Raw genomic sequence first — 15112 nt, forward strand, 5'->3', positions numbered from 1 at the left:
ATTACTTATAAGGAGTCCTGTGGTGATCCAATAACCAAATAGAAGGGCTGAACAATCGTTTTTCAAAATTAGTAGGCCACAATTATCCTTCTGTTTGGACATTTATTAAAAAAATAAAGTTAGAGTTGTCTTCTGACAAAACAAAGTTAGCCCAATTTGCAATAAGCAATTTAAATTTAAAAAATAACTAATGAAAACATGCAAGACAAATATTATATAAAGTATGTATAGTGATGGCTATTAACACAACGGACAATAGATGAATATTTGACAGCTATTACTTACACAGTAAGATTATTTTAATTTTTTTTTAAAAATATTTTTATACATTACTAGCTGAACTCGTGCACTTCGTTGCCCGTAAAAATTTGCAACTCTTAAAAAAAATTATGATTGTTCAACTTCTTTTGGGTGTAGGTAACTTGCTGCAGTAAGTGACACTCAGCCTGCACCCTGGACAAAGGGCAACTCTTTCACCTTGGTAGGCAATGTTAAATAATTTGATTTGATGCAATAGCTTCTACCTGATCCGCCCGAATAACCAATGGCAACTGATAATAAATAAATACTAATTTCTACTGTAAACTGTAACCAATGGCAAATATTAATAAATAAAAATAAAATTTCTTATGTGAACCTCAATGTTTCTGTTTTGTGCCCTGTTTGAGCACCTTTTTAAAATGCAAATTTCGGCAAATCCTTTCATATTGCTCGGTGAAAGTATTAGAGGAACCACTACTATTCCAAATTTCAAGTTCGTACGTTATGAGTAGTTTTTGAGATACAGTGATCAGTGAGTCAGTTGATTTGGATTTTATATAGATTTCTGTCTTACCCTCTCCGAAAAAAAAAAAATGAAAAATCGGGTGATGTGGTGACACTCAAGATGGTATTTAGAACAACTCTGTGAAGAAAAATTGGAAAAATATTAAATAGTGTCGTCACAAAATTGGAACATAAAAAAGGCCTGTTCTTTTATATATATAAATTATTATAAGGATTACATTATATAAATATATTTATTAGGAACAATTTGACTATAAGGTACATTATTAATATAAATGAACATTTTGACTCATTTTAATTATAATTATATTATTTGAATATTTGACAGCTATTGCTTATATAAGCAATTTTAAAATAAATAATAACTATACATTGTATTAAATTTATTGTTGTAGCACAAAAATAAATCCGTGTCATTTTTATCCATGGCTCTTCTTAGTCTTTATAGTGGCTCTTTTATCCGGTTACCCTCTTAATCATTGAATGTTTAGTGTATGTTGCCATAGACATATATTTTTTTTTTTTTTTGGTAAATGTGAATATTAATTTTTTAATTTTTTTTTAAATATGAATTATGAATATTGACGATTATTTTCGTAAGTGTAAATAAAACCTGGTATACGTAATTTGGAATGCACAATCGGCCTATAAAAAGGTTATTTGTAACAATAGCTAGGGAAAACACCCTATGCCTTTTTAACAATAGCTATGCGCAAACGGCCTATATAAAGATTTTTTGTAACAATAGCAATCGGAAAACACCCTATGCCTTTTTTAACAATAGTGATGCGCAAACGGCCTACAAAAAAGGTCATTCATAACAATAGCGATGCGCAAACGTCCTACGCCCGGGCCAACTGGGCCTTGGCCCAGACTAATCGAGCCCGGTTTTAATCTATACAGTAGTCAGTAGGTACCTACTGGTACTACTATACGTCTAATGTCTATTGTACGTAATATATTAAATGGATATAATACACAATGCCCTGCTCGCCCCCTCCCTAAGGTGCCTATGCCGTGCCAATACGTGCGGTTGTGGTTATGAGATATTTTAAATATTGAAATAAAACATACAACTATGAACACTTAGTATTATTTCAGTTCCACTATTGTCTTCAGAAAATTGTATAAATTATCATTTATTATTAATAAAATATGTTATATACCCACGCCTGACTTTATTCCATCATTAAATAAACATAAATTATTGTCAACGCAGGAACTCAACATTATATGTTATATTATACATTATTACGATGTACATATATAATTATTACTTGAATTTTTAAATAACAATCATACACAAGTTAGTCTTAAAAAAATGGTATCAATGAATTTTCCACCCCCTCCTCCATACTATTTATAAGTCTACATCAGGGGTCGGCAACCTTTTTAACCTTATTTTTTTCAATTTTTCATCAAGGGCTGCGTTAATAAAAAACCATTTAGGTCCCCGCCTATGCTGTTAAAAGGTGTCTCGCCTTTATTAAAGTATTGTTTTAACACGTCCATAATATAATCATGACCGATTTTAATGGATGCCATTGCATTTACGTCTCTAGTGGTCACGTTGGGCGAATTTATTATAGCAAGCTGACCGTCTTCAATTTTTTTTGTTAGTTCTTTAATCTCTTTAAAAATTGTTTCAAGATTTGTCTGTTCCTTTAAAAAATAAACATAGCAATGCAGTCGCACCTAATTATCGTGTGATAAGCGCGTATATCAAATTCGAATCTTGTATGAGAAAAATTATATATTGCAATTTTTTTCGTAACGTAACGTTTTTCGATTTCGATTATATGTGCCAAAGCAAAGACATAAAATGTCAAAAATTGTACATATGATATAATACTAATAATTGTATTCCTATTATATTTAGTTATTTTGTATGGAAATATAAGTATGAAAAAATACAAATTTTACAGAAAAATTTAATACAAAAAAAAATATATAGGTATAAAATTTAGTTGCTACTTTGCTAGTGTGATTTTTGAGTTTGAATTTTTTCCGCTAGTTCATATTGAATGTTGTTGATATTCTAAAAACTGCATCCACGTGTTCGTCGCTTAATCGTGAACAATATTTATTTTTTCAAAATTTAAGTACTGAAAATGTCTGTTCACACATATAAGTGCTACAGAAAGCAGTTATCATTTTTTTAGCAAAACTTTTAAATTTTAATGCGTTTAAAATCTATTTTAGAAAGACTTGAATAAAATATTATAAGTATTATATTTAATATAAGTATCTATTTGTCGTAATCGGCGATATATACATTATAAACGATTAGATTATACGACCTAGATTACGTTCTCCCTCATACCTTATCTCACTTTAATAGTTATGATTCGATTTTATTCATTACAATTTAAGATATAAAATTAAAACTTTAAACACCATGAAATATATTTGGAGGGCCACAGAAAAAAGTTCCGAGGGTTGTCGGTGCCTAGTCTACATGTCTGAATTGATCAGGAAAAGTGGCCCAGTCCAATAAAAACGTCTAGTTCCGCCTATGTATGTTGCCATGTTGGCAAGGAGCTTTTTTCCCTAGATTCTATAATATATTAACTATTATTATTGTTATATATCTTGATATACCTATTCAGCTGTAGATCGTAGATGATATAAAGGTGTATAATAATATTTCATTAAAAACTAAATGAAAGTTTTTAAAATTACAGATCGTATTTTTCATGATAATATAAGTAAATTAATAAATACTGAATAGTCTTTCTTAAATATATTATTAATTGTATGACAATATACAAATTATATTTTGTATATTGTTATATACCTATGTACCGGACTTTTTAGGCTTAGGACTTAGGTATCTATACTGTAGACTTTTTATGCTTTGGATTTTTTTACCGCGATTAATTCTGTAGTTTTATCGTGGTATTTAAAATTTTTATAGCTGAGAGACTTGAAGTAAAGACTTGAACGCGTATTTGTATCTTGTATGTACATCGTTCGCAGTTCACAGGTTGTAATATTATTTTGTCATTTTGGCAACACTGAAATCACGCATTCGTCCTAAATCCTAAATGCATGTATTGTGACGGCCATCAATAATTTATTATTATTAATGTTATTATAATAATATACTGGGGACACGAACATAATATTATAATAGTACTGGGAATAAGTGAATATGCAACTTAAATAATAATATTATGTTATCGTTATTTACGAATGGGCGTGGAATGTGAATCCACGACCGTGACCGTGAGTCACCACTCACCACTTACCGCTGTCTAACCGCACCATACCCCACCGTCGCCACTATCCACCGATCGAACCCCCCCAACATGGACTACCAAAACACCATTACCCCACCCCAATACCAGAAAAATGACCTCCAGACGAGATATTTTATATTGTTATTTTCGTTAGAATGGTAATGGTTTATTTTTTTAATACCTATATAGACAGTCAGTGTTGTTGACAGTAGACACAAGAGTGAGCGTCAGCACAACACTGAACACGAAAGGATCTAGATTCTAGAGTAGTAGTGTAACTACTAACTAGTCATTACACAGTACGCGGTTGTGTCGTGCACACCTGTTTAACGAACTCTGGCGGAATTTCGTTTGATAAATTATTCACACTCTTGGGTACTTATATTTTATAAACTATTGTTACTATTATAATATTCTCGATTCCTGTACGGGGCTGTACAATCATTAATATAGTATATTCAGTAAATACTTCAATTTAAAGTATTAATTGTATATACGTTTTTTTAAATACTTAAAAATTATAATTATTAAACTTCTGTTTTTTTTTTTTTTAGTAAGTCGTTACTATTTTTTCAAAAATGTCGTACAAAGTCACGTACTTCAACATCACTGCTCTGGCCGAACCCATCAGATTCCTTCTGTCCTACTTGAACATCGATTTCGAAGACTTTCGTTTTGAACGTGAACAATGGCCTGCACTCAAGCCTAGTAAGTTTTTAAGAAAACTCATATGTAGGCACTTAATATCTTCAGCTGCGAACACAGCACTTAATGATGTACCTACATATACACACACTATAGGCATAGTCACAAATAGAGGGATGGGGGGTTAGGGGCTAAGCCTCCCAAATGTCCATAGCTCCAAAACAATTCCTACATTTTGTTTTAAGCTTATTCAATATTATATCTAAGTAAGACTTTAGCCCCCCCCCCCCCAAATCCCAAACACAATTTGCCCCTATACCTATAGGCTATATTATATTTAAATAGGTACTTTTACTAAATACTATAAGTACTTAGGTATTACTTATACTTGCTTATTAAAATCTAAATCATTAACAATTTGAGTATACTCTGTTTGTAATAAGAATCATCTACGGCGCCGGACCAAAACAGGTTAGGTTAACACAATTATATCTGAGACTCCTCTTAACCCTGTAGATATTTTATGTATTTAAAATAATTGGAACTTTTCCGTTTTATCATACACCCTTTTCGCAATTTTTTTTTGTTTTAACGTATGTTAAGTATGCTGAAAACGTTGGTGAAATCAGAATTTGGATGTTGGACTTAGTTTTAAAGTTATATCTAATTGAAATTTATAGTATTTTCATATACACCCAGGATATCCAGAAATTGTTGTGTATAAATCTGTGGTAAATATAAATAATAATCACAGTTAGATAGGCATATATACCTTGTTATATATTATTCAGTTATGTATATAAGTGGCTTACATAGACCTTATACTCACAGACCGGACCTGTGAACTGAAATCGGATCCATGATAGGGGATCTGGTGGTAGTATAAACTATAAATATTTATTATAAAGCATAATGTAAAACTGCCTGTATGCAATATGCATCAGTCACTCAGAGAACTTGTTCGTCTATGAGTATAAGGTTAATAGTGATTTATTAACCTGTAATCACAGACTTCTATATAATATTGAAGTCTCTGTCTGTAATATATCATATTATTGTAGTTTTGATCATAGATCTATAAACTAATGGACAGTGCTTAGAGAGAGTAACCAGTGGACGAAGTAGCCAAGAGAGAAAGAACTATGCGTTTGAGACGTTACTGCGTTTTTCTCTCTTACTCTATCTCGTCCACTAACTGTAGGTAAGGTGGTATGATAGGTGCTTTTCATTAGTTCTTAGGTCTGTAGTTTTGTTAGGTCGATAATAGATATTTATATAACGTATAGATTATAGATAGTATATACTTAAGTTTATTGATTAAGTACTAAATTGTTTTCATTTGTCTTAGCCATGCCATTTGGCAAAGTGCCCGTTGTGGAAATTGACGGCAAAGTATTGAATCAATCAACAGCTATTACTCGTTATTTATCCAAAAAAGCTGGATTAGCTGGTAGTGATGATTGGGAGTCTATGTTAATCGATATTGCTGTTGATAACATTCATGATTTACGACAAGGTAAATATTAACTTAAGTGATTATTAACTATAATAAATATTGTTTAAATTATTGATGGTAAGTATTATAATATAATAAATATTTTTATAGCTATAGCATTATATGCATATGATCCAAATGAGGCAACTAAAGAAGCAAGATATGCACCTTTGATCAATGAAACAATTCCATTCTATATGGATAAATTTGAAAAAATTGTTGAAGAAAATAATGGATACTTTGTAAATGGAAAGGTAAAACTACCCTTTTAATTCAAAATTTAATTTATTCAACCTATTTATAATTTATCTAAAAACTAATAAAAACTGTATAAAAATATTGGATACAACTCAAATTTAAAATCAATTTTCTTAAATTTTATTTAGTTACAATAAACTATCTTTTGTTTCTTATTTGACGAGATAGTGATACAGGTTATCCTAATTATTGCCATACCTGATATCCACTGTCATTTATCTATTTACTATCTTCCTTTAAAGTTTAAAATACATTAATTAAAAAATTGTGAATTACAAATGTTAACTCTTACAAGGTGCCCCTTGTCTATTTTAGGCTCTAAGAGTGTCTACTGTCTATGCTTAAATTAAATTAAATTTTATTCACCAAATACTTGGTTTTATACTTAACCTCTGGTCTCATTAATGTTAGGCGTATTTAATATTTTCTTTGTTTTTAATTTATTATAATTAATTAAAATTCAACTTTAACATTAATATATTCATGCTTGTCAATTATTTATTTACATTTTCAATTACATTTTTTTGTAATAACTAAGATTTTAATTAATAAGATATTTATAAATTATAAGTAATTAAAGAATTTTTTGTTAATTATAATCTTATTTTTTTTTCAGTTGTCATGGGCCGATTTATTTTTTGTAGCTATTTTAAACTACTTGAATTTTATGGCAAAAATTGATATATTAGAAGGTCGTCCAAAATTAATAGCACTTAAAGAAAAAGTATTGGAAGTGCCTCAAATTAAGGCATGGGTTGCTAAACGACCAACAGATAATCCTTAAATATCAAACAGTATCAAACAGCACATATTAATAATAATAATAATAAGATTATATTTATTTTTAATTTAATAGGACCTCATTCAGATGAATTTTATTTTTACACATTTTATAATAATATAATTAAAATAATGTATTCATTTTTTTTTATATGAAAGTAAAGCACTTGAAAAGTTTTATGGAAGTTAATAAAGTATACATTATACAAGTATATAATTTGTGTTTCTTACCATATGGCATATACTTATTGAAGATTTAAGAGTTGTTATTTTTTTTATTAGATTTATCTATAAATATTGAATATTTTATAAATTTTTAACTACTTGATAATTTTCAAATTTTTGAATTTTGTCAATATATTTGAAGTTCAAATGCTTGTAAAAAAAAAATCATGCATGCATTTTAAATATTTTTAAATTGCGATAATAACAACTTATGTGGGATCATGTATTACATTTTCAAGCTTTATGAACAAGCTTCACACTTTCATCAACATCATAAAAAACTAAAAAAAATATGATATAGATAAATAGCTAAAAGTTTGTCTTAACATTTTGAAAATGCCCAGAGTACAGAAAATGGTAATTTAAATAATAGTTTAAAGTTTCAAGTTTCTAGGGTAATTTTTTTTTGTATAATAAATTAATAACTAAAGAATAAAAATCAGTTGAGGTTAAATCGTTTTTAGGTATACGCTTGAATATCCAATATTGTAAAAATGAGAACTTAAATTAATAAATTATTATTCATTTAATTATTAATTAATAAAAAAAGTGGGTAAGTGGATGTCGCTCTGCTGTACAGTAGGTTACAAGTGGGTCACTGTATAATGGATGGTATTTAATTTGAAATCAATGATATAATATGATAGTATACGAAAAACGATTCTAAGCGTCGCCAGTTTATTAGTGGATATTTTATATTATATTTATATTGTTATAACCAGGGCTTAAAACCATAGGCGCAAATCACCCAAAAACATTAGGGGGGCTTAAGCACCAAACATTTTTGAGGAAACAGACCAAACTCGTGAGGGGCTTCGCCCCTCACACACCCCAATAGTACTATACCATATATTATTATATAAATAAAAATATAAAATAAAAATCAAACAAACACAACTAAACATTTTATTATTATTATTTATTTATTAAAAATGTAAAGGCAACGTGCGCTTATTTTCAGCAAACTTATTTAAGCAATATGAATTATCGATAAGTCAGATAGTCTTTCCTGACCCATCGTGGTACGTGTCCAAGATTTTATTCTTCTCATTGCAGAAAAGCTTCTTTCACATGAAGCAGATGATATCGGCAAAACTAAGGCAACTTGAAGTAGCTTGAACAGATTTGGATAAACAGTCTTACTGATTACCTGTTTTAGCTCTTTTAAGCCAAATTTGTTACTAAGTTGAATTGCACAATTTCTAGCAACTGTCATTTCCGACTTTAAACACTCCATGTTTATTGAAAACAAATCCTAAATATAGAATTATTTTATTATATAAATGTACTTAATAAAATATTTAAAAGGGACTCAAAAATATTTTTCAAACCTTGTAATGGTTAATAAAATATAATGAATTGATAAAGTCAAGACTTTGAATTGGGCTTGGAACCGTTCTGGTATTATAATTTTTAATACAAATAGTAAAAACTATTTATAATTTATAATCAATGATATTATGTTTGTAATAACTAATAATTGATATTTGATAATATTATATATATATATTATTATATTATAGTGACGGTCGACGGGACGGAATGCAATCAAGCTACAAAATTATTTTAATCCTATTTTATGGAATTCCTCACTGCGGGTCTAATTAAATAAAACTATATACCTGTAGTGTCGTTGCGGTCGGTCTGCGTAGATTATAGATACTCCGAATTTTATTATTTACATACCTATATGTTTAACAATTTATTATTTCCCGTTAATATCATAATTTCACAATTATTATGATATTATATAATATGTTTTATACGTCATTGCAGTTAAATATATCCAGACGTAAACTCGACATATACATATTATTATATTATAAATAATTAAATAAATATAAAACTGTTTTTGAATTTTTAATAAATGTAATTAATTTGAAAATGTGATGGTAATAGTACTATAAGTTATAATCACGGGATTCGGGTTCATTAAAATAAAATTCAGGGTGCTAAGCACCCTTAGCACCCCTGCGATTTGCGCCTATGCTTAAAACCGTTATCAATGAGATCGGTAACCGGTTATCGTTTAATTTATATTCTGGTAACCGGTAACCGTAGACTGCGTATTAGGATGACGGATAACGAATCGAGTAATCGACAGAGACTTCAATAAAGTTTCTTAGACTTGAGGTTATACAGCTCTAAACATAGAGTGCGTTTCCTTTTTATTTAGGTTCTAGAGTAATTATTATATTTAAATATCTATAATACTAGTATCGCAGACGCCACGCGTACATAGGGCAAACGTTGCACATAACATAATCTATATTATCTACCAATAAGCGTGTTGCGTCCATCAGTAATTTTCCTAGTTATTAAATTAATTTTATTTTAAAGCGATTTTTAATTTTACTAGAACTTAGTATTATCAAAAACCAAAAATCTATAATAATGGTGTTCTGTTTTTTGATTCGCCACATTTTTTGAAGGGCCCTCCCTCGGCTCTGGGTCCGTGGCACTTGCCCGTCGTAACACCCTATCGGTACGCCACTGTGCCTTTAAATAATATGAATTATATAATAAATAAAAATCCTGCAGTACAAACATGGTAATCTTATAAGAAATAAAAAATATAAATATCTTAAAAAAATTTTTGTTTTCACTGGAGTCGACCAGGTAAAAGTGACCGTAGTCTGAGTGTTTATTTTTTTCAATCAACGATAGTTAATAATTACTCCGAACGAATTTTACACTTAGGTTACGACAATAACGGTGGTCGAGATACAGCCACAAATAGCCACTAAGATTATTGCAAGACACTCAGAACTCATCGAATATTTTTAAATCCAGGGAGGATTAGATGGAATAAGGAGTTCAGTGTTACTGAGGTCTGAGACCATTGGTGACTAGGTGACATGGTGCGTATAATGGTCACTAAGCCTGATTGAACGGCCCCTCCATTTAACCAATTAAAACTAAAATTAATTAAAACCACGCTCACTAATACACCTTTACGATTATTTCGTTGTTATTTTCATAATTTTCTCATAAACTACAAATACATATTTTATAAAACGCCCTATTTTAAGGACTTAAGTACCACTCGTGTTACATTTTCAATCAATAGTGGTATTACACGAGAATCGTCGAGTGTTGAAATATAAAACATTATATGTATCAATACCAACACATTCACAGCTCTTATCACAATCTAATATTATTATTATATTGTTTTTTTTATAGTAAAGTAAAAATAATATGCATGCTCTGACATAATTGATTATAATTATTAACCATTATTTTTTATTTTTGATTCTGAGCGGAACGATGAATGTGTTGATTTTACAATGATGTGTGTTTTTTATTTTATTTTTGTGTCTGTGTACACGCTAAATAGTCGAAATAATGCTCCGATTTCCCACTCCAGTATCTTGTTCGATGGGAAAGTGAATATTGTTGTTGCATTGGGAAGGTCAAAATTCCCAATAGTTTTCAAAAGCGCCGGGAAAAACGACATAAAAGTTAAGGAAAAACGGGAATTCTTACGCAAAATCAGTTTTCCACAAAAGCGATTTTGGTTTTTGGTGAAACTCTAAAACAAATGAACGTAATATACATGACATTTTCACTGGTCGTTTATAAAATTTTCAAAATATTTTGATTTATTTTTAACTATTTATAGGAACATTTTCTGTTTCCAATTTTATTAGTCTTGTTTTCTATGAATGTCAATAAAACTTTATTTGTCGGGTAAAAAAAGCTTGAAAATCGAAACAAGGCTCCTACTATATTGTTACGATGACATTTGAAAAATATTAAAAATCCTTAGTCACAGTTTTATTTATAAGCATTTAAAGTTCAAATAACAACATCAAAACAAAATACGGAAAAATCACGAAAATTAGCAAATTATTAAGAGTTGAGAATTCATAAAAATTTTTCTTTTTAAAACTAAGATTTGAAAATGTAATACAAGGTTATTCATAAGTTTGTCTACCTTTATCAAAAAAAAAAAAATGTTTACAAGCAAATCAAATTAAATTTTTATTAGAGTTTGAAATTCATATTTTCACAATATTGGATATTACATTTCTCATGTAGCGGTTTTGTTATTTTATTGTTATTCAAAAACGAATAACTGTAGATACATGAAAATTGTATTGAATGTTTATATTTTCGTTTTCTATACACCATACAATTTTGAAAATATTTTGACTCTTTTTGGTCTGTTTACGGACATTGTCAGTTTTCAATTTTTTTAGTTTTTTATTTCTATAAATATCAATAAAATTTTATTTGTTGGGTAAAAAGCATGACAATTTAATGTAAGGCTCCTGATAATATATTGTTACGATAGCAGTTGAAAAATATTAAAAATACATAAACACAATTTTTTTTATAAGCATTTATAGTTAATTTTCGATAAAAGTTATCACATTTAAAATTTAATAATTATTTTGTAGTTAAAAATTTATAAAATATACAAATTTTATAGCTAAGGATTGAAAATTTAAAATAATATTCCACGTAAATATGTTATTTATAAATTACTTTATTCACCTTAATATCATCAAATATACTTAGTAGTATCATAGGCTGACTGACCGTTTTCGCTCAGAATCGTTTTTCTTATATAATATAATGATATTATATCATTTAACTCAAATTTAACACCATCCATTACAGTGACCCACTTGTAACTTACTGTACAGCAGAGTGACATTCACTTACCCACCTTTTTTTCAATGTTGTAAATACACATTTTTTAAAACTTTCAAGAATGGAAATCATAAGTAATATATTAATTATTTATTTAGACTAACATGTTTTTTTATTCTAACAAATAATTATATAAATATTTTTTGAAGTAAAAATAATGTCGAAAAAAACATAATTATTCAGCTTGCATGGCAAATAACTCTATTTACAATTTAGTTTTTACACCATTGATCATAATCATATATTGCATTTCCCGATCGCTGTGACGATGTTCAATATAAACTGTCATAGTATTATATGTATTCATTTATTTCGCCGACGCTGAAATTGATTTTAGTTCAGTAATCACTTGTTTATTAATTTTACATTTTCAAACAAAATTTTTGTTTACGATTTTATCATCAGATAATTTTTTTGGTTAGGCATTTGGAGAGTCATTTATATTGAACATGGATCCTCCAAGCGAGTAACACATTTACGGTTAAAACAACAATAATCGGTATGACCTACTGGTAAATTTTACATAAAACGTATCATAAAAACAGTAATACTAAATGTAATAATATATTAAATATTACTTATAACTATCGTGTTATAACACATTATATAGTATAATTATTAAGGTTATCAACTATTTAGTTTAAAAAATAAATGAACAATTATAATATATTATTACATTATAATATGAATATAATATAATAATATCAATCTAGACTAATATTAATGTCAACATCAATGTATATTGTATACATACATTTAAATATTTAATACCTAGTGAACGTTGAATAGCTTTTGAGCCATACGTAACATATTTTAATGGTCTTCTGAGTAAATTTGTTCTTCCCGATTATGACTTATTAAAGTAGATTTTTAAACACTAAATAATATTACTTAATATTCATAATACTATGTTATCATTACAACAGCTTACAACAAGTATCATTTTACATAATTCGGTGATAGTTGGTGCTTCGAGGTTGTATAGGGAATATATATTTAACTAATATTTTAATATTAGACACTTTTATGTATTCACAAATATAAAATTGTGTTCAAAATAATATTATTCACAACAATGTGAACGGTTGCTTAAATGCATATAATAAATCTTATAAAATAAAAATATGTAATAATAACACTGAAGGAAGGTCATTATTTTATAAAGACAAAAATTGGTATAGGACCGATAAATGATAATATATTATTATTATACATTTTAAGATCGCTACATACTTAATTTATCATTAATAAAGTATTATTATATTATAATAATATATAAGTCAACTAAAGTAGAGACTGAAAGTGTTTCATGCGCATTTAATCCATTCATTTAAAAATGTACATTTTAATACAATTGTAATACTATAAACAGAAACTTGATCGAGATTACTGTTGTATATTATTTTTAATTATTCGACTTCAAATATTGTTTTAAATAATAATCGGAACGTAACAAACTAAACTAAGTATATAGGTGAGAATTAAGATAAACAAAATAGTTTAAATTACGACTGATATAATAGTACAAGTGTATTATATAATATAAAGGAAAAAATTGACACGAATATATTATTAAACATATATTAAATAATGGTAACGGTTAATACAAATGCAAAGGAATAAAATTTGCAGGTACAAGAAGTATTGTAGACTGGGAAAATGCACGACGCGAAGAAAAAAGTAAAACGGTATTTACTGTGTGGAATATTTCATGTAAATAATTTATAATTTAATAAAAAAATAATATAATGCTGAATAACCCAAAACCAGTACCTAATGGTCCTATAGGTATCCTACAGTCAATGTATTGCGTCGTAAACACTCGTCGTTGTTTAGATTTATTTTTGTTTTGGACTTCTTTTATTTAGGTACTTTGAAATTCCTGCGATGTAACGAGTTTGAGTAGTTGTGATATCGTTAGAGTTTATGCGTAGGTATACCATATACCTAAAGTCAATATACGGTGGAATCTCGATAACGGTCGGCGAAAACGAAAAATATCCTCTCAGAAGTGTCTTAATATGTGTAAATAATGCAGATGGGCAATTTTTTTTCGGCAATTAACTATATTCGTGTGCGAATAAATGTGATGTGATGTGATCATCACAGCTGGTTTCATTACTAAAGATACAAAATATTGTTATGATATACAATAGTATCGATTTGCAATTTATTCTCCGGGCAATTCGCAACATCAACCCACCCTTCGTTTAGCGCTAGTACTTTTTTATTTCACGTCCCTGCTAAACAATAATAAAACCGAATTGCCGAACATTATCTACGTAATATATCGAATAATGTGAATCTGACCATATCCGTGCAGAAAGAGGAAACTAAATAAAAATATGTATTGACGTCGCTCAGTATAGAGTAACCCACGTTCTACATATTATAATAGGTAGGTACCGTTTGCGAGTAGGTACCTCCTATACTCTTATTGAACTATTTAGTTTGTGTAGGTATACTTGAAAACATTTCCGCGGTGTTTAGATGAAACGGGGGTTTATTTTATGAGTGCTTGTCAGACAAAACGTCGCCTTTGAAAGGAGCTAGTTGTTCGTTTCGATGGGAGGGGTGGTGGTTTGGTAAACAGGGCCAAGAAACCGTGTCGCTCTTTATAATAAATTATTAGAAGCAAATATATGCGTAGTGTACCGACTAATTAATCCCTTTTACGATTGGCCAGTCGGCCGAGCCTCAGACGTTTAATCAAATCTCAGCCATTTGGTTGTACGAGTCAAACATAAACTTCTCGGACGATCGACGAACTTTTAATCGCTCGCAATATTATAAACGGACCAGAAAAACAAAATCGAAAAAAATCAAACTTATCGTTACACGTCAATAAAATAGTGTGTCACGCCTGCGCAAATCCCACGGAATTGGATGAGCATCGCGCAGAGTTCTACTAAAAAAGTAGCTGTTAGTGTTTTCTTTACACTACGGAACAGCTCTCAGGAAACCATTTAACCATCACAATAGTATAATACGTGGTCGGAGAAACGCCGTGGTTATCATA

General features: G+C 29.0%; 2 protein-coding genes across 3 annotated transcripts; one reads left to right on the top strand and one right to left on the bottom strand.

Moving 5' to 3' along the window:
* The first annotated feature begins 4137 nt into the window (after positions 1-4137).
* LOC132943304 (glutathione S-transferase-like) lies at positions 4138-7418 on the top strand. 2 transcript variants are annotated; one of them, XM_061012240.1, is made up of 5 exons: positions 4138-4508; positions 4583-4736; positions 6022-6189; positions 6280-6422; positions 7043-7418. In XM_061012240.1, the coding sequence occupies exons 2-5, from the start codon at positions 4607-4609 to the stop codon at positions 7208-7210; spliced, it is 609 nt and encodes a 202-aa protein (XP_060868223.1). In that variant the 5' UTR covers positions 4138-4508; positions 4583-4606; the 3' UTR covers positions 7211-7418. The 2 variants fall into 2 exon arrangements, with proteins under 2 accessions (XP_060868223.1, XP_060868222.1); XM_061012239.1 differs by having other exon boundaries at positions 4141-4403.
* A 973-nt stretch (positions 7419-8391) lies between these two features.
* Positions 8392-9143, bottom strand: LOC132942404 (zinc finger MYM-type protein 1-like). The gene is made up of 2 exons (XM_061010732.1): positions 9054-9143; positions 8392-8686 (listed from the first exon to the last, which is right to left on the bottom strand). Exon 2 carries the CDS (start codon positions 8666-8668, stop codon positions 8402-8404), a length of 267 nt encoding a protein of 88 aa, XP_060866715.1. The 5' UTR covers positions 8669-8686; positions 9054-9143; the 3' UTR covers positions 8392-8401.
* Between the last annotated feature and the right edge of the window lie 5969 nt (positions 9144-15112).

This window comes from Metopolophium dirhodum, chromosome 4 (assembly GCF_019925205.1).
Source record: "Metopolophium dirhodum isolate CAU chromosome 4, ASM1992520v1, whole genome shotgun sequence".
NCBI classification, from domain to species: Eukaryota; Metazoa; Arthropoda; class Insecta; order Hemiptera; family Aphididae; genus Metopolophium; species Metopolophium dirhodum.

Coding starts and splice junctions, on each gene's coding strand:
- LOC132943304 (XM_061012240.1), top strand. CDS start 4,607: ATGTCGTACAAAGTCACGTACTTCAACATCACTGCTCTGGCCGAACCC. Junction 4,737..6,021: donor ATGGCCTGCACTCAAGCCTA/GTAAGTTTTTAA, acceptor CATTTGTCTTAG/CCATGCCATTTGGCAAAGTG. Junction 6,423..7,042: donor GATACTTTGTAAATGGAAAG/GTAAAACTACCC, acceptor TTTTTTTTTCAG/TTGTCATGGGCCGATTTATT.
- LOC132942404 (XM_061010732.1), bottom strand. CDS start 8,668: ATGGAGTGTTTAAAGTCGGAAATGACAGTTGCTAGAAATTGTGCAATT.